The 26738-nt window shown below is 34.0% G+C and overlaps 1 protein-coding gene across 9 annotated transcripts in view; it reads right to left on the bottom strand.

The window, feature by feature from the left end:
- The window catches only part of NAALADL2 (N-acetylated alpha-linked acidic dipeptidase like 2), a 1531400-nt gene that overhangs the window by 638813 nt on the left and 865849 nt on the right, over positions 1-26738 (bottom strand). For all 9 annotated transcript variants that reach the window (XM_060100049.1, XM_060100047.1, XM_060100046.1 and 6 more), the window contains one exon: positions 7508-7781. In XM_060100049.1, coding sequence (XP_059956032.1) covers positions 7508-7781 — 274 coding nt within the window. The remainder of the gene's footprint in view (positions 1-7507; positions 7782-26738) is intronic.

Here is a 26738-nt window from a genome sequence, read left to right as displayed (position 1 = left end):
ATATCCCAACTGAATTCAGCATTAAGCATGAGACACACAATCCATTCTGCTGTCTTCAGTGTAAAAGGTCAGATAAAGGGATGACTTGTCAATTTTATCACTTTTTATTACTGTAATATAAACACATGCTGAAAAAATATTTGCTACTATGATATACTAAATGCAGTGCTTAATGGCACAGTGAATAATTTATTTTATTTGTGTACAGTGACCATGTTTTGAAAGCAGAAAAAACAAAGATAAGCCAGAGTAGTCACTTGTCTTGGCATATAGTAATCAGTTTTAACAACTTGTGAAATGTTTTATAATCTAACATATAAAGCGCATCCATCTAAAGGAGAGAAAATTAAGTTAAATAGTACTGTAATATAGAAATTTAACCAAAGTGAAGCAAAGTTCTGTCAGGATTACATTTCCATACTTACACCAATAATCTCCAAAGTCAACAGGCAAAATAATGCAAACCTGGGATAAGAATGTATACTAATTTAAGAAAACAAATTGTTGGGAAGAAAAAAATGCACTTTTTAAGGATTTTCTAGGTAATTTAGAAAAAAAAAGGTATGCGTTAGAGATGAGGGTTGAAGCGTGTGCCTAGGTCTTGGCAAAGTGGAAAAAAATTCAGAAGTAGATCAGGGCAAGAGGTGGGTAATGGCAAGAGAAAGATAAGGGCAAGAGGAGGTTCACAGGGAACCCCAGCTGTTGGCAAACTGGAAATTGAATACAGAACCTTAGAAGGAGGTGGGGGGGAGGAAGAGAGAGAGAGAAAGAGAGAGGCAGGGAGGAAGAAAGCGAGAGAGAGGGATAGATCACATGCATGCACGTGTGTATTATAAGAAGGGTTAAATTGGACAGGGTTGTTATGATAAAAAAGGAAAAAGAAAATCAATACTTAACCATTTATGTCCTCTGTGCTTGACATTTTACCATGGAGATTACATCAGTTGTTTTCAGTCAATCTTCAGAACATTCATATTTCTCGATATTTCTGCTCACTATACAGATGAGGAAATGGAGTCTAGAATATTTAGGTAACTTGCTAGTTTTCATAGCAGGATGACACCATGCAGTTGTGTAATTGCTTACCTAACAGCAAGTTTCCCCTATTAGACTGCCAGCTACATGTGGGCAGTGTCCAAAGCTTTCTTATGGATCATTTTGCTCCTGTGATCAGCATAAAAAAGGGCACTCAGTATATACCTGCTAAATGTTGAGTGTTTCTTGTTACATTAGTGACAGCCAGCAGGCTAAATTCTATATCAGTCAGTTTATCTTTCAGTATCAAATTAAAATACAAGTTAAAACAGATTAATAATCAAAGGGTACTTTATTTAATAAATGATACTCAACTTATTAAGGTAAGGATATTGAAGGAGTTGCAAATTCTTTCAAGAGAATTCTTCCTGGAGACCATGAACATAATATGATAGAATTCTGCTTCCTTTAAAATCAACTATATTAATGTATTGAAATAGTGCATAAACCTAATGATCAACTTTTGCACAGATCTCTCTAGTTCTGAAAACACTGAATTTGCAGCATCCAATGAAATGAGGTAAATCTCATTTGTAAACTGTATACTGGCATTTTATGAAAATTAAACTATATATTAAATCTGCTAAGAAAGTTATGTTATCAAAACATTGTAAGTGGTATGCTTTAACTTATATTAAAACTAAAAATTCTGACCTAGAATTTTCTGTCAAACAACAATTATGGTGATTCAGAATCTTTAGAAGTAACTTCAGTCAAATTAGAAATCTGTAGTCAAGGGGCTTCTCTGGTGGTGCAGTGGTTGAGAATCTGCCTGCCAGTGCAGAGGACACGGTTTCCAGTCCTGGTCTGGGAAGATCCTACATGCCGCAGAGCAACTGGGCCTGTGAGCCACAACTATGGAGCCCACGCATCTGGAGCCTATGTTCCGCAACAAGAGAGGCCACGACAGTGAGAGGCCCGCGCACCGCGATGAAGAGTGGCCCCCGCTTGCTGCAACTAGAGAAAGCCCTTGCACAGAAACGAAGACCCAACACAGCCCAAAATAAATAAATTAATTAATTTAAAAAAAAGAAAACTGTAGTCAAACATTTTCTCACTCAAAATTCTATATTTCTGCTACTGAAGAGGGAGAAAAATAGTCCATTGTACTTTAACTGTTTAGGTGAATTCAACTATCTTTGTTGTAAACTTTTATTTTGTAAAATAGACTTTTATTCTTTCCCAGGAATAAGATGCAACCTCCCTAACAAATATTTCACTATGGACACTACGTTGTGATAGATCACTTTTTTATTTGTAAATGCTTCTATCTACAAAATTTTAAATCCATGAAAAATATATACCTTAAATATGTGGAAACTAATCCCATGGGCTATCTTGAAAAAAAACTAATCCCATGGGCTATCTTGAAAAAAATAAAAAAGCAGCCAGCTTTGAAATTATTTTGTTAACTCAGTTACTGCACAGAGTTCGTGAAATCAGAAACAGAAGATCATATTAAACCAAGGGATTTTATGTAGTTTTTTTTAAGTGAATCACTTACATACAACTTTGTTCAAAGCCATTCATCTCACATTTGTGCACTGCTGACCAAAAGATGGATTCCACAAAAGAGGGGAGACAAATAAAATGCAAAATCCTTTTCAGCATTGAAAAACTGCTCGAAGCTCACATTTCTTTATTTGTGAGACAGTAGCCTCATCTTCATACCCAGACAATAATACAATTTCATTCTATTCCTTTAGCTTTCTGATATTTTTATCTGTAACAGGAAGCATTCAGAGCTAAATACATATAGCTTTGCCTTCTGCCATAACACTGATAGGTTTGCCTTTGTTTGAGAATATTAAAAATAAAAGAGGAAGACAAAGTCTTCCTAGCTATGAGAAAAGAGACAACTGATTACAAGTTATCCAAGGATTCCATGCAGCGATTATTTCCTGTTTAAGACTTTTTGACAAAATATTTGATGCAGTGTTCAGATTTCATGTGTTAAACTATGTCATGATATTTCACAAAACAAAGACAAGCAACGATCTTCAGGCCCAACTTGACATGATTTGCCATTCTGCACTCAAAAATAAAATACTTCATTTATTTTAGCTTTCAGTTTTAAATGAAAAATGTGGTCAGGGAGTTATATTTATTTTATTATGTATTCATACTTAAGGCATTTTCCTCCCTAGTGATTAATATTTGTCATGTTAAATAGAAGACAGGAAGACTGTTTTCAGGCAATGTGGTAAACATTTGTACTCCAAATTTTATGATATGTAGTTCTGATATTTTCTTAATTTCTCCCATTTAAATGCATCTACTTTATACCAACTACTAATAAAAATAGCTAACATTTATTGAGTGCTTCTAAGTTCCAGGCCCTTGACATGGTTTCTATCATTTCTTCCTCACAACAATCATTTGAGGTACTATTACTATTCCCCTTATACAGATAAGGACTTTTGAGGCTTAGAGAATTGAAGCAACCAATCCACAGATGTGCAACTGGTAAGGAAGGTTGCTAGTCTGGGCTCCTGAACTATGTTTTCTGAGGAATGGGATAGTGAGAAGTGTATTGGTAACAATATTTTATGCATAGCTAATGAGTTGTTGAAAATGTTTCTTCATAAAACTGCATCACTTGGCTTGTCTTCCCGATACAAAATAATGCTTAACAGAAATAAAACTTCAAAATTTATAAAATGTATTGGAATAAAAATAAATCCCTTATTCAAAGTAAGAACATGGTAGACCCAATCTGACCAACCTATATTAAATACTAATTGTTCCCTTTGCTTTTCTGTACCTGTACTGGTTTCACAAAGGACAAAAGAAATAACTTCACAGGAATTACATAAAGCCATATATTCTATTTATAAAACTGACTAGACATTGCCAGCACTATCAATGTCTTTAACATTATGATGATATTATAGTTGATATTCCCCTTTAATAAAAATATAAATCACTGTTTATTCCCTGAAGCTAACCTCACTCATGCTAAATTATTTATGTATCCATTTTAATATGTATTTTGCATCTGACAGGACAACTCTCCTTAGGACCATTTTACTGACCCACCTGTCATTATGATGGGGTAAACAATGTCACCTTTCCAGTGCACAATGAATTACAAAATGTTGCAAAGTATGCCATCCATCATGCTGGCACTAAGTAGGTTTTCGAAGTAGATCTCAGATATCACAAATGCTGTTTAGACTGTTAGCAGAAAGCAAAAAATTGGAAGCTTATACAAAACGGTCATATGATGAATGGACATGACAGCTCTTCAAAGAAAAAGGGCATGGCTCTTCTACAAATAATCTTGTCAAAAGCAAAAGTAGTGGGGAGCTTTGCTGGCAGTCAGACTAGAATAATTTAAGAACTTGTTAATGGCGCTGCCTGATAGAAATTCATGCAAATACAATGTACTCAAAATCAAAAAGTAGGTATGCCTGAGTCATCAGCAGCAACCTCTCAAGCTTGATTTGAATTGGGAAATAGTCTGAAGAGACATAGAAAATTCACCAGTGTCCTATTAATTAGAATATGCGAGTTTCACTAATACACCTATCTAAAACATGTATATAAAATATATGCAAGTATTCTATATGCATATAAAATAGTTACCAAGAAATTGCTTTGCTTTTGAAAATTATAATACTAATATAGTAAAAGTTTAAAAAGTCAATATCACATTATGTCCTTTATTTATATAAATCTTTAAATTATTATGTACTTAGTGTAATAGATTTGAATATTAACATAATTCTAAAACTACTTATTGCCAATGTTGTCATCTAATTTGCACGGTTAATTTCTTAAATTACATTCTTCAAATACAAAGTGTTTGTTTTATCCATAATTGCATTTTAGTTCCTTTAACATTATTCCCTTCTAACTAGGCCTAATATTTCACACATGGAATACACTTCTACATCTATAGCTAACTTTATTTCTCCCTTTTAATAGCTATATTATTTAAAATCTTTTTCAGCACTTTATTAAAAATGGTATTTTTTAAATTCAAATCTAGTTGATTTATAATATTATATTGGTTTCAGGTATGCAACATAGTGATTCAATATTTTTATAGATTATACTCCATTTAAACTTATTATAAAATATTGGCTATATTCCCTGTGCTGTACGATAGATCTTTGTAGCTTATTTACTTTATACATAGTAATTTGTATTTCTTAATCTCCTATCTTGCCCTTCGCCTCCCCTCTCCTCACTGGTAACCACTAGTTTGTTGTCTATATCTGTGAGTTTCTTTCTATTTTGTTATATTCATTCACTTTATTTTTTAGATTCCACACATAAGTGATAAAATAGAGTATTTGCCTTTCTCTGGCTGACATTTCACTAAGCATAATACTCTCCAGGTCCATCCATGTTGTTTCAAATGGCAAAATTTCACTTTTTATGGCTGAGTAATATTCCACTGTGTGTGGGCGCCTGTGTGTGTGTGTGTAAAAAATTACACTGTTATGAACATTGGGGTGGGTGTATTTTTTTTGAGTTAGTGTTTTTGTTTTCTTCGAATATATACCCAGAAGTGGAATTGCTCAGTCATGTGGTAATTCTGTTTTTAGTTTTTTGAGGAACCTCCATACTGTTTTCCATAGTAGCTGCACCAATTTGCATTCCTACCAAGATAATACTAGAGTTCCATGACTTATGACTTCGCAGACACTTAACTACTTCATGATTCTATAGTAGACCTTGGTTTTCTTTCATATGAAACAAAGAGAAAATTTAAACACATAACTGATAAGACAAATGTGTGAAAATCCCTCAGAGATATGGTTACACAGGAATATAAAACAAAAATCCCATGTGCCCAGGCGATTATTAAAGAGGTACACATGGAGGCAACTGAGACACAAGCTATAGTTCCACAGCTTTTCCATATCACCTCAGTCGAGGAATAATGAATGTTTGCCAGAGGAAACTGGAAAGAAAATAGATGGGGGTGATTCCAAGGATCCACTCAAGCTTCTGGGGTTTTGTTATTGTTCTGTGTTTTGGAAATGCTTTTGTTTAAGGAAGGAGATGACTGTGCTGTATTTGAATAAACCAGGATAAAGAGGAGCCTGGAAATGTGTGGGGCTTATGCAGGGTTGGGAGTCTAAAATATGTGGGGTAACTTTAGAATCTCGACTTGGGACCAAAGTTTCTGAACCGAAGAAAGAATGCTGGCGGCCTCCCTCTATTTCCATTAGTACACAAGTACTTTTCCATTATTGCCTATCAGACATAGTGTATATTCATCAAGTCAAATCATGAGTCCTACACTAGAAATATTACAGACATTTAATATTATGTTAACTTTTAATTAATAAAAAGGTTTTCAAGGTGGTGCTGGTTATATGCGGTTCTGCTAAATATCAGAGAATGTTATAACACAGAACAAGAACAATGCCAAAGCAGTGGTTAGCTGCTTCTCTTCATGCTGCACCCCCCCAAAAAATTTTTTTTTTAATTGGGAACAAGCATGTATTTCTGCAATGTAACTTTAAGTAATTTAAATTAATCATCTTAATCAGAGTTAATAATAAGTTGGATTCTTAAAAATCTGTGCCAATAATAAACAATCAGAAACAGTATTTCATTCATATAAAATCTGTAGAAGAAATCAATAGTTTTATAAAAAAACTGAATGTGTTTATTTAAATGAGATTTTTACATGGAGATGGAAAAGTTGCCTATATAAAGGAAACTAGTGACCAATTAAATGCTATGGTATCTAACTGCTCTCTTGTCCTTACCATAGGCTAAGCTCTATCCTCCAAGATTTACATATATTAATTAATTTAATTCTCATAACAAGATTATGAAGATAGAACTATTATTATCCCCATTACAGAGATGAGAAAACTCAGCCCTATATGCTTAATTAACAGTGGTAATTGGGGATCTGAGATTTGAAACTAGTCCACGTGGCTCTAGAAGCTGTGCATTTAACCACAATGTCAAAAAACCACCAAATCAAAAAACCATCTAACCCAGAAAGGCTAAAGCAATAATTCACACCTGGTCCCCTGTTTATATTTTCCATCATAAAGCAGACACACTGTATGTCAAATCTTAAATGTGTGAATAATCACATCAATTTTCCACTTCATTTCTTGTGTGCATACACAATTTCAAAACATAACTGCTTCTGTTTCTATTCTTTCTGTCCACATTGATCTATTAAAATTTGCCTCTTCAGAACCAAAGAACAAAATGAACTCACACTGTAAAGATTAGGCAAAATGTGAATGACTCAGTCACACACTCAACACTTTTAAATTAAATTCTTCTAACATGTCTTCACTTTCAAAATATGACAAGAAAAGGGTCAGGCAATTCAAATCTTCCTTCCCCTTTCCTGGCACCTCCACACTGAGAACATTTAATGTTTATTTTGGTATGTTGCTTCTTGCCAGTTAGTTCAATTTAGATGAAAGCTGTTGTTTTCTAATTTCATTTCACTGTAAATGACAGAGACAAATGGTCATATTACCTTGAGAGTTCCACTGGCAGAATAGGCTGCATATGAGTAGAGCGGATCTTGGATGCTGTGTTGTCTGGCTTCTTCACCGCAAGGCTGGCCATTAGGATGAAAGCACTGGCCACTGCTGCTTAGAGTCACTGAGCTGGGAGAAGGGCCTGGCAGGTTCAGCAGCACAGAATAATTTACAAACTGTACATCTTCTAGGCCCAAAGAAGTCCACTGAGTCTTAATCTTCTTTGAAATTTCTATGTCATTTTCACTTTTGTACAGTTGTACCAAATTTCTGAAAGAAATTTAAAAGACATATTCTAAAAAAAAAAGGAAATCTTTATTCTTTCAAGTTGTGGTGGTTCAGTATATGAACCATTATTAATAGATGTGGGATGTGAAATATGCATGAGACAGGACACTACACAAGAAATTCACAATTTGGTAGAGGTAATGAGCTTTACAGAAATTACACAAAATCAAAGCAGAATGAATTAAACTCAAACTAAGAACCAATAAAGGACTATGGGACTACAGAGAAGAGAATAATTAATACAAGATATTTCTTTTATTACTTCTGATCCTTCTATTGACAACAACATAATCTATTTAAAACTCAGCTCCAAACCTAGGAGTCATGTTGGTTGAGACAGTTCTGCACTGTAGTTAATATGATTACTTATAAAGCTATGTGATTAATACACAGCTATTGGTATTTTAAAAATGATTCAGAGGGAACTCTTCTGATACACATTACATGCCAAATTACATGATGCTATGAACATAATGATATGCAATAAAATCAGTATATTGTGGTAAAACCAACCACAGATTGTCAAACCAATATGAAGTTAATTTTTGTGTGTTCTTGCTGTGTAGTCTATATAATTATTCCTATACTTGTTCCATAACCCATACTGACACTATTTTTGCTTAGAACATCCTAGAAACCAGACAAGCTCTGTTTAAAAAATGCATAGAACCTAGAGAAGCATGAGATATGGGAAATTAAAAAAATGAAAATTTAATAAAGTTTTGCTTTGTTTTGGGCTAGAATGCAAAGGAACCAGCTCTTTTTTCAGCAAAAATTTATCTTCCTATAAGCATTTTATTGCTATTCAAACTAATACCTAAGTGGATATTTTACTATAGTTGTCATTTTTGCCCATCAAATTATTTTTCTCACACATCCTTATTTTAGGACCCTATTTATTCAAGAACCCTCAAATGGAACATATTTGAAAAAAGAATAAGAAACAGGCACAATGGAAAAAAAATACATAGGATGGTATAGGAAAACATTACTGGAGAAAAAAGGTCTGTTGACACAGCTTAAAACCTGGTGTATACAGGAAGGTGCAATGACAATTTACCAGTTGTTTCCTTTTTAAGGTTATTTCTATTCTTTAAAAAAAAATCTAATTTTACCAATCATCAGTGTCATGTAAATTTTATGGAAAAACTTATGGGAAGAATTCTACTTTTTATTCTGAATAATACTGGTCAGCCTTGTATTTTTTTTTCCTTTTTTGGTGGGGACGCTTTTTGTGGTATAATTGACAAATGAAATTGTATATATTTAAAGTGTACAACATGATGATTTAATATACATGTATGGCGTGAAATGATTATCACAATCAAATTAACACATCCATCAACTCACGTTTGTTACTTAGTTGTGTGCCTGTGTGTGTTGAGACCACTTAAGATTTACTCTCTTGGCAAAATTCAAGAATGCAATAGTATTGTTAACTATAGTCACCATGCTATATGTTAGATTCTCAGAACTTATTCATCTTATAACTGAAGGCTTCTATTCTTTGATCAACATCTCCCCATTTCCCTCAACTCCCAGTCCCTGACAACTATGATTCTACCCTGTTTCCAAGAGTTTGACTTTTTTCTTTTAAGATTCAACATATAAGTGATATGATGCAGTCTCTGGCTTTCTTGGTCTGGCTTATTGCACTTATCACAGTGTTCTCTGAATTCATCTACATTGTCGCAAATGGCATGATCTCCTTTTTTAAGGCCGAATAATATTCCATTGTATATACATACCACTTTTCTTTATCCATTCATCTGTCCATGAACACTTAGGTTGTTTTCATACTTTGGCTATTGTGAATAATTTTGCAATAAACATGGAAGTGCAGATATCTCTTTTAGATACTGATTTCATTTTCTTTGGATATATACACAGAAGTAGTACAGCTGAATTGTGGTAGTTCTAGATTTAATTTTTTGAGGAACCTCTATACTATTCTCCATAATGGCTCTACCAGTTTACATTCCCACCAACAGTGTACAATTTTACCTTTTCTTCACACCCTCACCAGCATTTGCTATCTAGTCTTTTTGACAGACCTCCTAACAGGTGTGAGGTGATATTTCATTGTGGTTTTGCTTTGTATTCCCTGATGATGTTGAGAACCTTTCACGTATCTATTGGTCACCTATATATCTTCTTTGGAGAAATATTAAGGTCCTTTGCCCAGTTTTTAACTGGATTGTTTGGGTTTTTTTTTTTTTTTTGCTATTGAATTGTGTGAGTTTCTTATATATTTTAGATATTATCCCCTTATTAGTTATATGTTGGATATTTTCTCCTATTCCATAGGTTGCCTTTTTATTTTGTTAATCAATTCCTTTGCTGTGCATAAGCTTTTTAGTTTGATATAGTCCAACGTGTATATTTTTGCTTTGTGCCTATGCTTGTTGTCTTATCAAAAAAAAAAATTGCCAAGATCAATGTCAAGAACTATTCCTTTTTAGGAGTATTGCAGTTTTGGGTCTTAAATTTAAGTCCTTAATCCATTTCAAGTTAATATTTATGATGGAGTAAGATAGGGGTTTCTTTTGCATGTGTATATTGTTTTCCTGACACGATTTATTGAAGACACTATTCTTTCCCCATTGTGTTCTTGCCTCCTTGATCAAAAATTAATTGACCATATATATTGGGTTTATTTCTGGGCTCTCTATTCTGTTCCATTGACCTATTTTCTATGATTAAATTTTTTCATTGATCATTTTTGATCAAACAGATCATTGATGTGTTTTGATGACAAAATAATCTTTTGATCACTATAGCTTTGTAATATAGTTTGAAATCAACAAGTGTGATGTGTCCAGCTTTGTTCTTTTTTCTCAAGATTGCATTGGCTATTCAATGTCTTTTGTGGTCCCATACAGATTTTAGAAATGCCACTGGAATTTTGATAGGGATTACATTGAATCTGCAGATTGTTTTGGGTAGTGTGGACATTTTAACAATATTAATTCTTCCAATATGAACATGAGATATCTTTCCGTTGATTTGTGTCTTAATTTTTTTTGTCAATGTCTTAAAGTTTTCAGTGTACAGGTCTTTCACTTCCTTGGTTAAATTTATTCCAAAGGATTTTATCCTTTATTCTAGGCTTCCAATTTGTTGGCTGATATTTGTTCATAGTAGTCTCTTAAGTTCCTTTGTATTTCTGTGGTGGCAGTTGTAATGTCTCCTCCTTTATCTCAGATTTTATTTGAGTCTTCTTTATTCTTAGTCTAGCTAAAGGTTTGTTGATGTTGTTTATCTTTTCAAACATATAGCTCAGTTTCATTGATCTTTTCCATTGCTTTTCTGGTCTCTATTTCATTGATTTCTCTTATTTCCTGACCTTTGTTATTCCCATCTTTCTGCTAACTTTGGGCTTAGTTTGTTTTCTTTCTACTTTCTTCATGTGTAAAGTTAGATTGCATATTTGAGATCTTTCTTTTTTTCTTAAAGTATTTATCTCTATAAACTTCTTTTTAAAACTGCCTTTGCTGCATCCCATAAGTGTTCATATGTTCTGTTCCATTTTTTCTCGAGATGTATTTTGATTTCCCTTTTGATTTCTTCCATGACACACTGGTTACTCAGGAGTATGTTGTTTAATTTCCATGTTTAAAATTTTTCCAGCTTTCTTCCTATTATTGAGCTCTAGTTTTATACCACTGTGGTCAGAAAAGATATTTGATACGATTTCATACTTCTTAAATTTGCTAAGTCTTGTTTTGTGACCTAAATTATGATCCATCCTGGAGATGTTCTTTGTGTGCTTGAAAAGAAGGTGTATTCTGTTGCTGTTGGGTAGAATATTTTGTATATGTCTGTTAGGTTCATTTGGTCTAAAGTGTAGTTCATATTCAGTATTTCCTTACTGATTTTCTGCCTGATGATATATCCATTGTTTAAAGTTGGGTATTGGAGTCCCCAACTATTATTATATTGTTCAGATCTGTTAATGTTTGCTTAATATAGGTGCCATTGTTCAGTACCTATATATTTACAATTGTTACATACTCTTAATGAATCAATCCCTTTTTAATTACATAATGACGTTCTTTGTGTCTTTACAGTTTTTAAATTAAGTCTATTTTGTCTGATATAAGATTGTAGGGGTCCTCAGTGGCCAAGGTTGTGGCTGTACACAATAGCAGTGAGGGATGTTTGGTAGCAAAGGTGGCTGGGGACTCCCCTTCTCTTTTTCTCCCATGTAGGATATTTTGGCTGAAGGGATCCCTCTTGGTGCCTGGTTGGCTTGCAGGGCTAGTACAGTGAGGGTGACATGGGTGTCTGATGAATCTACACCCATAGAGCAATCACAAAGCCAGGGTCTGGAGTACAGGTTCTTGTAGAGTGATAGCAGCTCCCAGGATCCAGGACATTTGTCAGCCTACAGTGGCAGTGACTCTATTGCCTAAGTCACAAGAACACATGGAATGACAGCTATATCCAGGTCTAAAGTGCAGGTATAGCAGAGTAGCCATGGCTCTGAGTTCTAGGGAATGTGCACGGTTAGGGGGGTGGTGGCGGCCCTGGTTCTGGGGACTCTGCAACAGCAATTCTTTTGGGTGTGGGGAGGGACAGCAACATCTCCCTCTCCTGGGAGTCTGAAGCAGTGATGGCTTTTGGTTACCTCAGTTGTTAAAGCTGCTGGTATCCTCTAAGCATCAGGTCATTGAAGTCCATGCCAATGAACATTTTGGGGTCTGCCACCATGAAAGCTGTGGGGAGTTTGTGGCTGTCAGGGTGTTACGGTCCTAAGTGACAAGATTGTTAGGATCCTTCACAGAGCCAACCACTGGGGACCATGGTGGCATCCTCTGCATGGTTGATACCAGTAGCCTCCATCCTTTTTGGTTCCTAGCCATCTTTGGATGTCCCACCTAAACTGATCTCACCCATGCCCCTTTCTCTTTTTTTTTTTTTTTTTTTTTTTTTTATCCACTGTGTTGCTATAGCCCTCCCAGACCTATTTTAGTGCCTGGGTATCTAATTTTTTTTCTTTTTTTGGTGGGGTGGGGAGGAGGGGTGAATACAGGCTAGTATTTCCTACTCCCTCATCTTGCTCTCTTCCCTGTTCTTTCATTGCTGTATCTGATCTCTGCCTCTACAACTCTCTTTCTTTGTTCCTAACTGCAGTTCTTTCTGCAGTACTTTGGACAGGACAAGTAAACTAATTGAATTGAAACTTAACTCAGTTTGATGAAAAAGCCATTTGGAAATTAATAATCAATAATGCCTTTTTGTAATATGTATAAAGTGTACTTGCAGAATACACACTTTTTATTCATGCAAATTTGACTATGTACAGTCAACATTAACAGAAAAAGTGAAGAGAAATTTTAATACTACTTTAGACTTTTTTTTTTTTTTTTTTGCTCCTCTACCTGGTCAATTGATGACCATAAGTCTACCAATTAGTAGGCAAGATGTTTACTCTGCCATTTCTTTTGCTGGTCTCAGGTTCAAAGTGCTTTACAGTGTAAGCAACATCAAAAAATGTTTCAAGATGTTTATGTTATACAACATGGCCTTGAAAGGTAAATAAAATACTACTTTAGGGATTTAAATGAAGAATTAGTAATTTGTCTCAATGCTGGAGAATTTCTAAATATTATTCACTATTAAGCTAAAATTACTTAGTAAAGGATATTTGTATTCTCTATTTCACTTTCAATTTAAAATATATATACTTTTTGTATTATAGTTTCATTTTTCAGTGTTATGAAAAAATTGTATATATAATATATAACATATATAACTTATGAAGAATAATGAAAGAATGACCCAACCTATGAAGTATAACATCTCCAATATTACTGAAGCCCTCTAGATAGTCTTTATTTCATCAGTTACCCTGTTCCCCAGGGTAAGCACTAATCATTTTTCTCTTTTTGTGGCTTCCTTTGTCTTCTTTTTATAGAATTAATATGTATGTATCTATAAGTCCTTAACAGTTCATTCTTTAGGCTTTGAGTTTCTACCTTTATATACTTGGTATCTTCTATATATTCTTTTTTTACATATATTGACATATGACATTACATAAGCTTGAAGTGTACAACATGATGATTTGATACACTTATATATTACAAAATGATTACCACCATAGCATTAGCTAACGCCTTCAGCACATCACATAACTATCATCTATTTTTTGTGGTGAGAACATTTAAGATCTACTCTATGGGCTTCCCTGGTGGTGCAGTGGTTGAGAATATGCCTGCCAAAGCAAGGGACATGGGTTCGAGCCCTGGTCTGGGAAGATCCCACATGCTGTGGAGCAACTAGGCCCGTGAGCCACAACTACTGAGCCTGCACGTCTGGAGCCTGTGCTCCGCAACAAGAGAGGCCACGATAGTGAGAGGCCTGCACATCGCGATGAAGAGTGGCCCCCGCTCACTGCAACTAGAGAAAGCCTTCACACAGAAACGAAGACCCAACACAGCCAAAAATAAATAATTTAAAAAAAAATCTACTCTCTTAGCAGCTTACAATATGATGATTATTATAAATATACGTATATTCTTTTGTGATTTGATTTTCACTCAGTATTAAATTTCTGAGATTCCTCCAGGTTTATTATCAGTTTCCTGAGACAAGTATTTTAAAGTTGTTTTGTTTTTTCATTATTACAAATAGTGCTGCATTGATCATTCTTGCCTATGTTTCCTAATAGATATATGCAAGAACTTCTCTAGGGAAGGACTTACTGGTCCATAGGCTATGTGCTTGTATAACTTTAATCAAAAATGCCAAAATGCTTTTTTAAAAGTTCTGATTACACTGCTGCCGGGTCTGCATGAAACTTATTCTTCCATTCCTCACCAATACCTGGTATCGTCTTTATTATTTTATTTTATCTTATATTTTTACCAAGGGTAGTGGGTGTAAAATTGTATATCATTATGTAACTCAGAAATACTGTCACTGGGGTTACAGGGTATGCTAAATAGTTTTCCAAAGCTTGTTGTACTACCAGCATTATTTAAGAGGGCCTTTTTTTTTTTTTTTTTTTTTTTTTGTGGTACGCGGGCCTCTCAGTGTTGTGGCCTCTCCCGTTGCGAAGCACAGGCTCCGGACATGCAGGCTCAGCGGCCATGGCTCACGGGACTATCCGCTCCACGGCATGTGGGATCTTCCTGGACTGGGGCACAAACCCTTGTTCCCTGCATTGGCAGGCAGACTCTCAACCACTGCGCCACCAGGGAAGACCTAAGAGGTCCTATTTTTAGAGTATCTAACTTTTGCTATCCAATAAAGGTAAAATTGGGTCCAACTATGATTTTAATTTGCATTTCCATGATTACTAATGAGGATTTTTTCATGTATTATTTAGCCACCCATATTCCCTTTCTATGCAATGACTATCTGTGTCTTTTGCCCACATTTATGGAAGCTTTTGTGTATTCCTGATAATATTTTTAGGTCGGGTATAGGGTACTTATCTTCTCCCAGTTTTTGGCTTCTCTTTCATTTTCAATGTCTTGTTTTATGGTATTATAAAAGCTTATAATCTTAATGTACATTTTTTAAAGGTTTTTGGTTTTTTGTTTGTTTTTAATAGAATGTACAGTGCCATAAGCTGGCCACAGCATGGTGCCATTTGCTCCAGAGAACCTTTGTGTGCATGTTTTTTTTAATACAGTGTAATGGTTTGCACATTTTCCTGATGTGCTTAAGAAATTCCTCTCAGGGATTTCCCTGGTCGTACAGTGGTTAAGAATCTGCCTGTCAATGCAGGGAACATGGGTTTGAGCCCTGGTCCGGGAAGATCCCACATGCTGCAGAGCAACTAAGCCCATGCACCACAGCTACTGAGCCTGCGCTCTAGAGCCCACGAGTCACAACTACTGAGCCCATGTGTTACAGCTACTGAAGCCCATGTGCCTAGAGCCTGTGCTTCACAACAAAGAGAAGCCACCACAATGATAAACCCACACACAGCAACGAAGACCCAACACAGCCATAAATAAATTAATTTAAAAAAAAGAAATTCCTCTCAAACCTGAGGTAATGAAGTCATTCTCATAAAAGTTTTAAAGAATTAAGTTTTTCACATTTCAATGTTTACTTGGAATATGTGTGTGTGTGTGTGTGTGTGTGTGTGTGTGTGGTATGGGGTAGGAATGCATGAAATATTACTTTTTTCCATATGAATAATCATCCTAGTCCCCTTTGTCATATTCTTCACTCATGTGCAGTGACAGTCATATACAAATTTGTACATGTTTGTGAGTCTGACTCAGCTCCTTAGTCACCTCCATTAGTCCTTTTGATCCATCTTCATAGAAATATTCTATTTTAATTATTATTACCTTAAAATATGCCTCAGTATTCAGAAGGGCAAGTCCTCCTACTTGTTCTTCCTCAAGAACATATTTTTTCTTTTTCTCTTCCATACTAATATTAAAATGAGTGTATCAATTTCCATATCAAGATTATGATTAGAATTACACTGAGACAAGATCAATATGAGGAGAAATATCATCCTTATAATAAAATAACAGTAAGTCCTTAATATTTTCAAATACCCAGTTAGTGTTAACATAAAAATGTTTAAAATTAAAATATTTTCTGCTTATTGATGGTGTAGAGGAATACTATTCCATTGTTCTATCAAGTAATCCTGCTAGACTCTAAATATATTTTTATCTTTTTCTTAGTTTTCTTCATTAAAAATATGATAAGCAAATAATGAAGTTTTATTACTGCCTTTCTAGTCATTTATAGATTGTAATTTTTTGATTACTAAGCAGGCTAAAACCTCCAGAAGATATTTAATAAAACATTTAATAAATTATGATAGTTATTTCTAAATATTAGATTAAATATGTTCCTCTCATTTTGATAGGAGCTGTTTTATAATTAGGTATTGGATTTTATCAGAAATTCTGATGCATTTATGAAGACAATAATATTATCCTTTTCTTAATAGGGTGGATTACCTTAATTGAAATTTTTTAGCATTAACTCAAACTTGCATTCCAAAAATTAACTCTGCTTAGTAGAATGCATTATGATTTTTAGCTATTATGTGATTTATTTTGCAAACATTTTATTCACAATTATCATGTCTATTTTTATAAGTAAAGCTGGTATGCAACTTTCAGGAATGATTTTAATTTGAAGTTACACAAACCTCATAAAATGAGGTAGAGAGTATTTAGTCCCTCGATCTGTTTTTTTGGAAGAACTTGAATATGATTATATAAGTTTTGAAAAATAGATATTATTCTATTTTTTAAACATCTTTATTGGAGTATAATTGCTTTACAATTTTGTGTTAGTTTCTGCTATATAACAAAGTGATTCAGCTATACATATACATATATCCCCATATCTCTTCCCTCTTGCATCTCCCTCCTACCCTCCCCCATCCCACCTCTCTAGGTGGTCACAACACTGAACTGATCTCCCTGTGCTATGCAGCTGCTTCCCACTAGTTATTTATTTTACATTTGGTAGTGTATATATGTACATGCTACTCTCCCACTTCATCCCAGCTTACCCTTCCCCCTCCCCGTGTCCTCAAGTCCATTCTCTACGTCTGCATCTTTATTCCTGTCCTGCCCCTAGGTTCTTCAGAACCCTTTGTTTTTTTTTTTTTTTTTAGATTCCATATATATATGTTAGCATACAGTATTTGTTTTTCTCTTTCTGAATAGTTATTATTCTTAAACTAAAGACTGTCTGTACTTGATGTTCTTTTTATGGGAGATCTATGAACTGCTGATTCAAAATCTTTAATGCTATACTAATTTTACTAGTTCTTTGAATCATAGCTTTTCATTGCTCCCTGTGTCACTTACTATTAATCCTCAAAGTGCTGGGTTTCTGGTTTCATCACTTGCCACAGTACTCTATCCTACGTTTTGATCCCCTTGCCAACTTCTCTTACTATATCCTGTCAGCTCAGGATACCAGTGTTTTAAAGGAGGTATATGATAATGTACACAGTCTCTACATGTTTTGTATGGTACCTACTTAAAAATAATACCAAAACCAAAAATGCACTAACTTGAGCACCTAACTCCCTACATGTATTAGACATGATGTCTTTGTAAGTACTGATTACTACTCCCACATCATCTAATAGGGAAAAATCTGGATAAGCAACTAAGAATTATGACCCAAATTCCTGCATCTTCCACAGACTTTCGTTGTAAATATTTGTTCAGAATTTATTGATATATCATTTTACACATTATCTGTACCTTAGAGAGATTATCTTATTCAAATCTTATACACTATGATGGTTGACTGGATTTAAGGGAACATGTATTACAGTAGTCTGAATACCACTTTATCAATATAACAAAAATACATCCTGAAAGATGTTAACGAAGCTTTGGTATACACATGTTTATAAAAGTACTGGTCTTTAAAAAATGATAGAAAAAACATTTCCTAATAAATATTGCCTAACATTCCAAATAATTAAGGTAATAAATGCCTGTTCAAGCTTAATTTTCCTAAGATCAATTTTTAATTCTACTGCCTTTAAAACTGTATTTTAAATTTATCAAATTGTTTATATGAGTCTTTCCCTGTACACCACCACTCCAAAAATTTTTAAAGAAGCTATATGAGTTCTATGTTCTGAAATTATGCAACCTTTAAATCTAAATCGTTTTACATAAATCAGTTTTATTGATACAGATGGCTTGGTCAAATGATTCTATCCATTAATTATTCCAAATTCCTTCGAATGTTAAAATGCAGAAAATTTATTGAGAATCTACAGTTTTCTGAACATTTTCCCCACAATATTTTGAGATATACTGTGAACAGTTCTGTTATAATTAGGCAGTTTGCTATATTCAAAGAGAAATGTTATTCAGTAATTAACTGCAATATAATTTCAATTTACTAATTTCAGAAAAAGCTGCAAAACTAGGAGTGTGTCACTTAAAATCACACGATATTTGACAAAAATTTCGCTCTGCCTTAATTTTTAGGAGTTTCCATGGGCCAGTAGTTTTGGCAGGAAGTATAATGAACTGTGATGCCTGAGACTTGAATTTGGAAGTAAGTTTGGTATTAGTGTTTCACTGGCTGGTAGAGACTGGAAATGGGAGGATTTTGGCTTTGGTAGACAAAATTCTGTTTATATCAATGTTTCACACCTGCTACTGGATGAGCCACAGAGCAACCCTGGTGTTCGAATTAGAGGAAGTGATGCATGTAGTATTGCTAGTGCAAAGGTGAGTGCCAAGATTCTACTGTAAATGAATAGGGAAAGAAAACATCCAAAGAAACACACTCACATTACACAGAAAACAAACAGCACATTTACTAATGTCCACTGAGATTTTCTTATGTGCATATACAATAACATACACACATACTCATACTATACCCGTTTGATATTTCTCACATATTAATAAGTCAAAAGTTTCTTTAAGGTTGTTATTTGACTTGGTATTCAATGTAATAAATTCTGTGAATCATGCACTATATGTACCTAGTAAATTTCAAGATTATAGCATGAACTGACTTTTTATCTCAATTTTGCTTTAGAAATATTTAGACTAAAATGCATGGTAAAACTGTATCACACATGATAGCAAGAAATTAAGTGGTTAGGAGGGTAAAGGAACATTTTCACTTTTCCTCCCAGCCACCCACTAACACCATGCCAAATAAAACATGATTACTTGCTCATCTACTTTTTGCCTTTTAAAGAACCATATTAACAGTAAATCATGTATTTAATGTCTACTCTAGAGACTGAAAATATTGTACATAATTATTTCACTAAAAGACCCTCATGTAACTACTGTTACTGTTTTACAGGTAAGAAATTTGAGGGTCAGGCAATGTAACCAAGATGTAAAATGTCCCAGATTTTAAGAAGGTCAGATTTCTCCTACACTGCTTTGTATTTTAGATTTCCACTGTACTACACTGCTATTTAGAAGGAGCAGATAATCTTCCAAATGTTGATGCTTTCCAAAAGCAATAAAAATGTTGAGGTTTATAAAGCATAGTATTTGGGTAAAATAATTAAAAGTTAGATGGTATGAGGTTGGAAGAGAGAGATCTTTATGCTCATGAGAAAATAAGAGTTATAGAAATCAAAGTATTTCAAGAACACAGTAGTTTAAATTTCAGCATTTGAGAACCATCTGAACAAGAAAGAAAAAACTGCTTCTTATATACTCCATTTAAAAAAAAAAACCTAGCACAGAAGTAGATTAACTGAAAGATATCTTCCTGTCTCCTCCTTGTGATCAAGGAGAACATGGTACATAGCTGTCTGCTTTGCACGGTATGGAAGGTGCACAGACGGGCTTGGTGATCTCTAGCTAAATCCCTGGCATAAAGCTGGTAATTAATACCCAATTTATTAATTTGATATTTCTTTTAACTTGATATTACACAAGCAGTAAAATAAATGACTAAAACCCAGGACACACAGAAATGAAACAAAATAAACTGCTAATACATCTGTTACTACCTGAATTAGAAAAAATAAGAGTCTAGTGTTATATCTCTACATCTTTCTTCCTTTGCACACATTTGTACAGGAGATAATTCCATCCCTGGTTAATAACGTGTGCATATTTGGATTGTAAGAAAAAAATACAGTAGTACCTAATGATGAAGCATATAAAAATACATTTTAGAAAGAAGAAATGTGAAAAAAAATGGAGGCTAATAAGCTTTTATAGAATGCACCAGCCCAGCACAAGAATGTTATACTTACTGTTAATAACACCTGGCTTTAGAGACTCTTTCTCTGTCTTTTAGGGAAAATAGTTGTCAAAGGTAACTTTCTGATTAAGCACCTAAATTATCTAAGCTAAATTTAAAAGTTGATTCACAAAATGGATCAGTAAGACATTATAAGCCTTCAGTGTCATCTGCTTGGTTCTCTAATGCAATGTCATAAACTTGGATACTACCAAAACTTACATGGATTCTTGATTTAAATAGTCACTACTCTATGATCCAATGAATAAATATTGGGAGAAGCATATTCCATTTCAATAAGATCATAACAAAAGTGACTAGTCTCCATATTTCATAATAAGCATTTTTATTGAGAAATTTTTAAAGTACTTGAAACACTAACATGATTCCTTGTTCTTGACATTAATACAAAATTATTAACATATTTTACTAAACTTAAAAAATAAACTTTTTAAGGACAAGTATTGAGTCTCACCTTTTTTAACACATCCTAAAACTCTAACTACAGTTCCTTGTGCTTAGTAAATGAGAACCATAGCAAATAATCAGTAAATGTTTTTTTACTAAATACACTGTTAAGACTATATTGAAAATAGAATTTTAACATACTTATTTTCATTTATTTTCCGAAAAGCAAATTAAATCTTGCGTAGTACAGCAAGGTTGACTAAAACAATGAAGTAACCTTATATAATGGGGGAAATTAATATATTTAAAAAATAATTCTTAGATATTGTCTTTATGTGACACTGCAAATACATTAAAGCTATTGTCAAACAATGAATGATAATGTCTCCATGAGGACAATAATCAAAATCAGTAAAAATTTGTGTTACTTGTCACTTGTTAATCAAAACTACCTTCCTTCATTCACACATTCATTTCAGCACTCGAGTGAAATCTTCTCTATTAAATCATACTCATTATATGACATGTTGCATAAATCACGAGAAAAAACTCTTAAAACAGTCATCTTTATGAAATGCACTGAAATCAATCTGTAGAGATATCTGGTCATTGAAAGTCATAACAGTATGGAAACAAAAATGAAAAGTAAATGTTAAAATGATAGAAAATTAGGGTTTTGACAAGAAAAACATATTGCACGTTGAGATATTTGAATAAGCTGTCATTTACAAGCTTCATCTCTATTGTGTATGTGAAGAAAGAAGAAAAGAGGCTTATTGCTACAGAAGAAATGAGCAGCATTGATGGTGATGTATGTCTGACATATACTATCCCTAGTTGGGGCAGACCCTCATCTGCTGAACATCATTAATAATTCAGGATAATTGGACAACCAACTGTCAACAAAAGATTGGTAGAGGGTAGTGTGTGCAGGTGGAGAGAGACAGGAGCTTTAGGAGGAGGAGAATAGAGAGTGGAAAGACTCTGGATTATGCATTCGGTAAAAGAGGGCTTACGTTTTGGTTTTCACATATAAGCTAGATGACCTTGTGCATATCAGTATCTTTTGAGCCTCAGTTTCCACATTGTAATATGTTGAATAGTAACATGTTAAGGTTTTCTTGAGAGCATTAAATACATATGTAAAGTGCTTAGCAGTCTCTAGCACCTCCAGGAGTATAACAAAGGTTACTTTTCTTTCCCTTTTCCTGTCCTAAATAATCTCTCCCAAGTACTGAAACAAGAATAACAGCATCTACTTTAGTATAAGAACTGCATCAGAATATATACATGGACATAATTTGATTCATGGTTGGAACTATTGATATTAAGCCCTATTTGCCATCTTTCTCTTTTTCTGAGAAAGTTAATGATATTTGAATATACTGCCACACATTTGAATTCTAGACACTGGATTCAATGTTTTATATTTTCTTTCTTCCCTACAGGTCCTTAACAGTTAAGACAAGGAGCAAAATGGAAAAGTTAAGTCTAGAATGATCTCAGATTACTGGTTATTTATTCTTCACAGAAAAATTACCATCATCTCACTTTAAAAGTTTTTAATTTTTTCTTTATGTAATTAATGTATATTTACTAGAGGAAAAAAAAAAAAGAAAACACAGAGGAGCAATAAAGTTTAACAAAAGAATTCAAGAAAATAATCCCAACAGGAAACTACTCTCCTGATAATAAAAACAAAAACAGAAATAAAAAAACAATAACAAAAAAAACTATTATCTGTTAGCATAATCGAGTTCACAATGCAAATGCTTTTTAAAATAAATACTCATAATTGTTAAGGCATTTATACTGTCACCACGACCAACATTTTCTGAGTGTTCACTCTGTGCCAATCATTGTTTTAGGTGGTTTATATTCATACAATATTTGAACACAAAATTTGAAATTATATTAAAATGGCCGTAGGAAAGAATTAGAATAATTCCCAAGTTTTAAGAAAAGATGTCCAGAAATTTGTTTCTTTGCCCTGGCCCACACCAAACAGCTGAATATAGAGATGCCAGTTAATGAAGACTGGCAGTCAAGCTGACAGCATCAAGTCTGGAGGACAGAGCAGTAAGCAAAGTTTCAGAGAATTGCATTCTTTCTAGTAATCTAGAGATGGTGAACATTTCTTGAATCTAGGTCAAATATGTCTTTGTGTGTGTATGTTCATACCACTGAATGAATATTGGTGATGCTAATCCAATTGATGAAGCAAAAGCAGTTGGCTAATATGCTTCCAGATGAAAGAAAAAACCAAACAAACAAAGAATAGTACTCTCATCACTGAATATCTACTATGTACAAGGAAATGTAAGAGCTCCCATCTGGCAAAATCTGGCTAAAACATCTGAACTTCTTTGGCAGTTGGTCAAATCTCACTTTGAACTGTCCCATGCATTTTTTTTTTTTGGACTTTGCCACTAGATACATATTTTTATTCTCACATTCATTTTCCCCCCGGCCCTCCCCCTGCAAAATGACCATTGACTATCTACTGTGTGGCAGCCACTGTGTTTATTTCAGGTAAATGGTTAAACCAAACAGACAAAACTCCTTGATCTCTAGTTAAGTGAGGTAGGCTTTAAAACTTACAAAAGAAAATTTGAAAGTACGAAGAAAATATGCAAATTCACAATCAGAGCTGAAAATTTTAACAAACTTCTCTCACTAACTGATAGAATAAACAGAAAAAGAAAAGTTGACTTTTTTGGAATAATACGACTGGAATAGTAATTTTAAAAATTGACCAATTTGACATACACAGAAAACCATACACAATAACTTTCTAAGTGCACATGGAACATTTACCAAAATTTCCCATATGGTAGGCCATAAAGCAAGTCTCAACAAACTTCAAAACACTAAAATCATACAAACTGTATGTTTTGAACACAGTGGAGTTAGGCTAGAAACAAAAAAGAAAAATATAAGCAGAAATTCCAGGTGCTTGGAAATTAGATAATTCTCCTTAGTAACCAGTAAGTCAAATGTGAAATTAAAATAGAAATAGGGAATATTTTTAAATGAATGATACTGAAAATATGACATAGCAGTATTTTGGTGAAGCAGCTATAGCAGAACTTAGAGAAAAATGTATTGCCTTAAACAAGTAAGTAAGAAAACAGAAAGTCAATGATTTAGCTTCAATTTCAAGAAATTAGAAAAATAAAAGCAAAATAAACTCAAATGAAATTTAAAAAAAGGAAGTAATAAAAATAAGAACAAAAATGATTGAAATAGAAAACAAATGTATAAGAGAAAAAATCCTATGTACGCTCTGATATGCATTTTGGGTTTTTGTTTTTTTAATTATTTATTTATTTTTGGCTGTGTTGGGTCTTCATTGCTGCATGCAGGCTTTCATTAGTTGCAGAGAGCGGGGGCTACTCTTTGTTGTGGTGGTTGGGCTTCTCATTGTGGTGGCTTCTCTTGTTGTGGAGCACAGGCTCTAGGTGTGCGGGCTTCAGTAGTTGTGGCATGCGGGCTCAATAGTTGTGGCTCATGGGTTCTAGAACACAGGCTTAGTAGTTGTGGTGCACCGGCTTAGTTGCTCCGTGGCATGTGAGATCTTCCCAGACCAGGGCTCAAACCTGTGTCCCCTGCACTGGCCGGCGGATTCTTAACCACTGCACCACCAGGGAAGTCCTGGTATTTTTTATTTTATAACACATGAATTTTTAATAGATATTCTTTTAATAAATATCTTTTAATTACCTATGATGGAACATTTACATAGTACATTAATATTATTTAATATTTGGAATCCATTTACATAATATATGAAACAATTAAAAAGTATGCTTCATTTTAACCTAAAATTTCACCTAGCAAAGAACTGAAATATACATAATGGTTTTCAGAAACTTGATCAGGCTACTCATTAAACACAGTTAAAGTAACATGGATAGGGCTTCCCTGGTGGCGCAGTGGTTGAGAGTCCGCCTGCTGATGCAGGGGACACAGGTTCATGCCTCAGTCCGGGAGGATCCTGCATGCCACGGAGCAGCTGGGCCCGTGAGCCATGGACGCTGAGCCTGCACGTCCAGAGCCTGTGCTCCGTGATGGGTGAGGCCACAGCAGTGAGTGGCCTGTGTACTGTAACATGGATATTACCTATTCATGTTCCCCTGCCCTTTCCTTAGTCTTCACCATTTTTATGGCTTCTATATATTATACACAAACTATGATTTAATTTCTCTCATTAGCCAATGGGTTTGGATTTCCTAACAAACTCCAATGAAGACAAAGACCCGAAGATAAAAGAAGGAAAAATATAAGGGAAATGAACTAATTCTTTAGAGCCCACTACTCCAAATCCTTGTTTTAATTCTTGAAATATGAGCATAAGCTTATCTTCATATGAGTTCATGGCTGCTTATGGCTACACAATGTTTAAAGTGGTGTATAGTTAAAGCTAGAGCTCTGATTTTTCTTATAGTCACTCACTGCACTTTTCACAGCCATAATAATGTTACATAATTATATTGAACCGTGTTAAGCTAACTGTGAGAAAAAGGTACCAACCAAGCAACTTCTGTTAATTGCCACCTTTAGCATTATTTTCATGGATGGCCAGCAGACTATTTTTAGACTCTTTAAAAATATATGCACGTATTTCCAAATTAAATCATGCTGTTTGGGAATACTTGAATTAATTTTTAGTGTATATGAAATTAACAAAACAAAAACATTTAATTTGAATCCTAAACAAGAAAGTCATGCAAAGTAGAGTTTCTTCTTCTGCCTGTTATTTTTGGAAAAACATAGCTTCTGTGAGGACTGCAAACTGGAAATGAGCACACAACGTTGCTGGCCAGGGCTTCCTCAATATTTCTCTCAAAGAACTGAAATGTCCTTATTTTTATATTGTTCAATACCTCTCTCTGTATGTTTTGACTATATGCACCATGTTGGTCTGTACTCAGCACATGTATAACCAGAGAGAAAAAAAGGGAATAAAATTGTTCTGATTTTTTTTCTGAATTCAATTATATTGTAGACATCATCCAAAATAACAATATATCAAATACCTAAAGCATTGATACTCCTATATCTTGCATTTTATTAACATTTAAAATCGGAAATTTTAAAAAATCCAGAATTTCTGATTCTTGTTTTTTCTCCATTCTTTTCTGGTCTCATCTTTTAAATTGAAGATCTGACATCGCTGGTCTGTAATTCTTGCATCTGAACAATCTACTGGAGTGGAGAACATTCAGCTATTTTAGACAAGGCGTGAGCCTTGTAGTTCACTATGTGCCTTGTCCCCAGTACTCTAGCACTTACTCTATTTATTTTACAATACCTAGTTGGCTTAAATAGGCTTTTTAATTTTTTTGACCTCCCTTCCTAAAATACTCTAGAAAGGTAGCAATTGTAAACAATTTATCTACTTTTCAATGAACTTGTTGCAACTATTTGCATTTATCTTTAAAGATTTTTTTTTAATACTCTTTTGAGGGCTTATTAAGCCTGAGGTAATTCATTTTATTTCCTATAAACTAATGGAACCACAGCAGAATTTAATTTTTTAACATCTTTATTGGAGTATAATTGCTTTACAATGGTGTGTTAGTTTCTGCTGTATAACAAAGTAAATCAGCTATACGTATACATATATTCCCATATCTCCTCCCTCTTGCATCTCCCTCCCACCCCTCTAGGTGGACACAATTTTGTTTTAATATTAACGACACTAGTATATGTGACAAAATGAGGGAATGGGAATCGAGATATGCAATATTCATAATTGGTCATCTTTTTTCATATGAATGCATTTATACTACTTCTTGTCATACTAAAAGTCAAAAAAGAATTTTACAAATA

Source organism: Mesoplodon densirostris, chromosome 5 (genome assembly GCF_025265405.1).
Source record: "Mesoplodon densirostris isolate mMesDen1 chromosome 5, mMesDen1 primary haplotype, whole genome shotgun sequence".
In the NCBI taxonomy this organism is placed as follows: Eukaryota; Metazoa; Chordata; class Mammalia; order Artiodactyla; family Ziphiidae; genus Mesoplodon; species Mesoplodon densirostris.
Note: the sequence above shows the minus strand (reverse complement) of the source record. Positions and strands in the feature narration are given on the sequence as shown.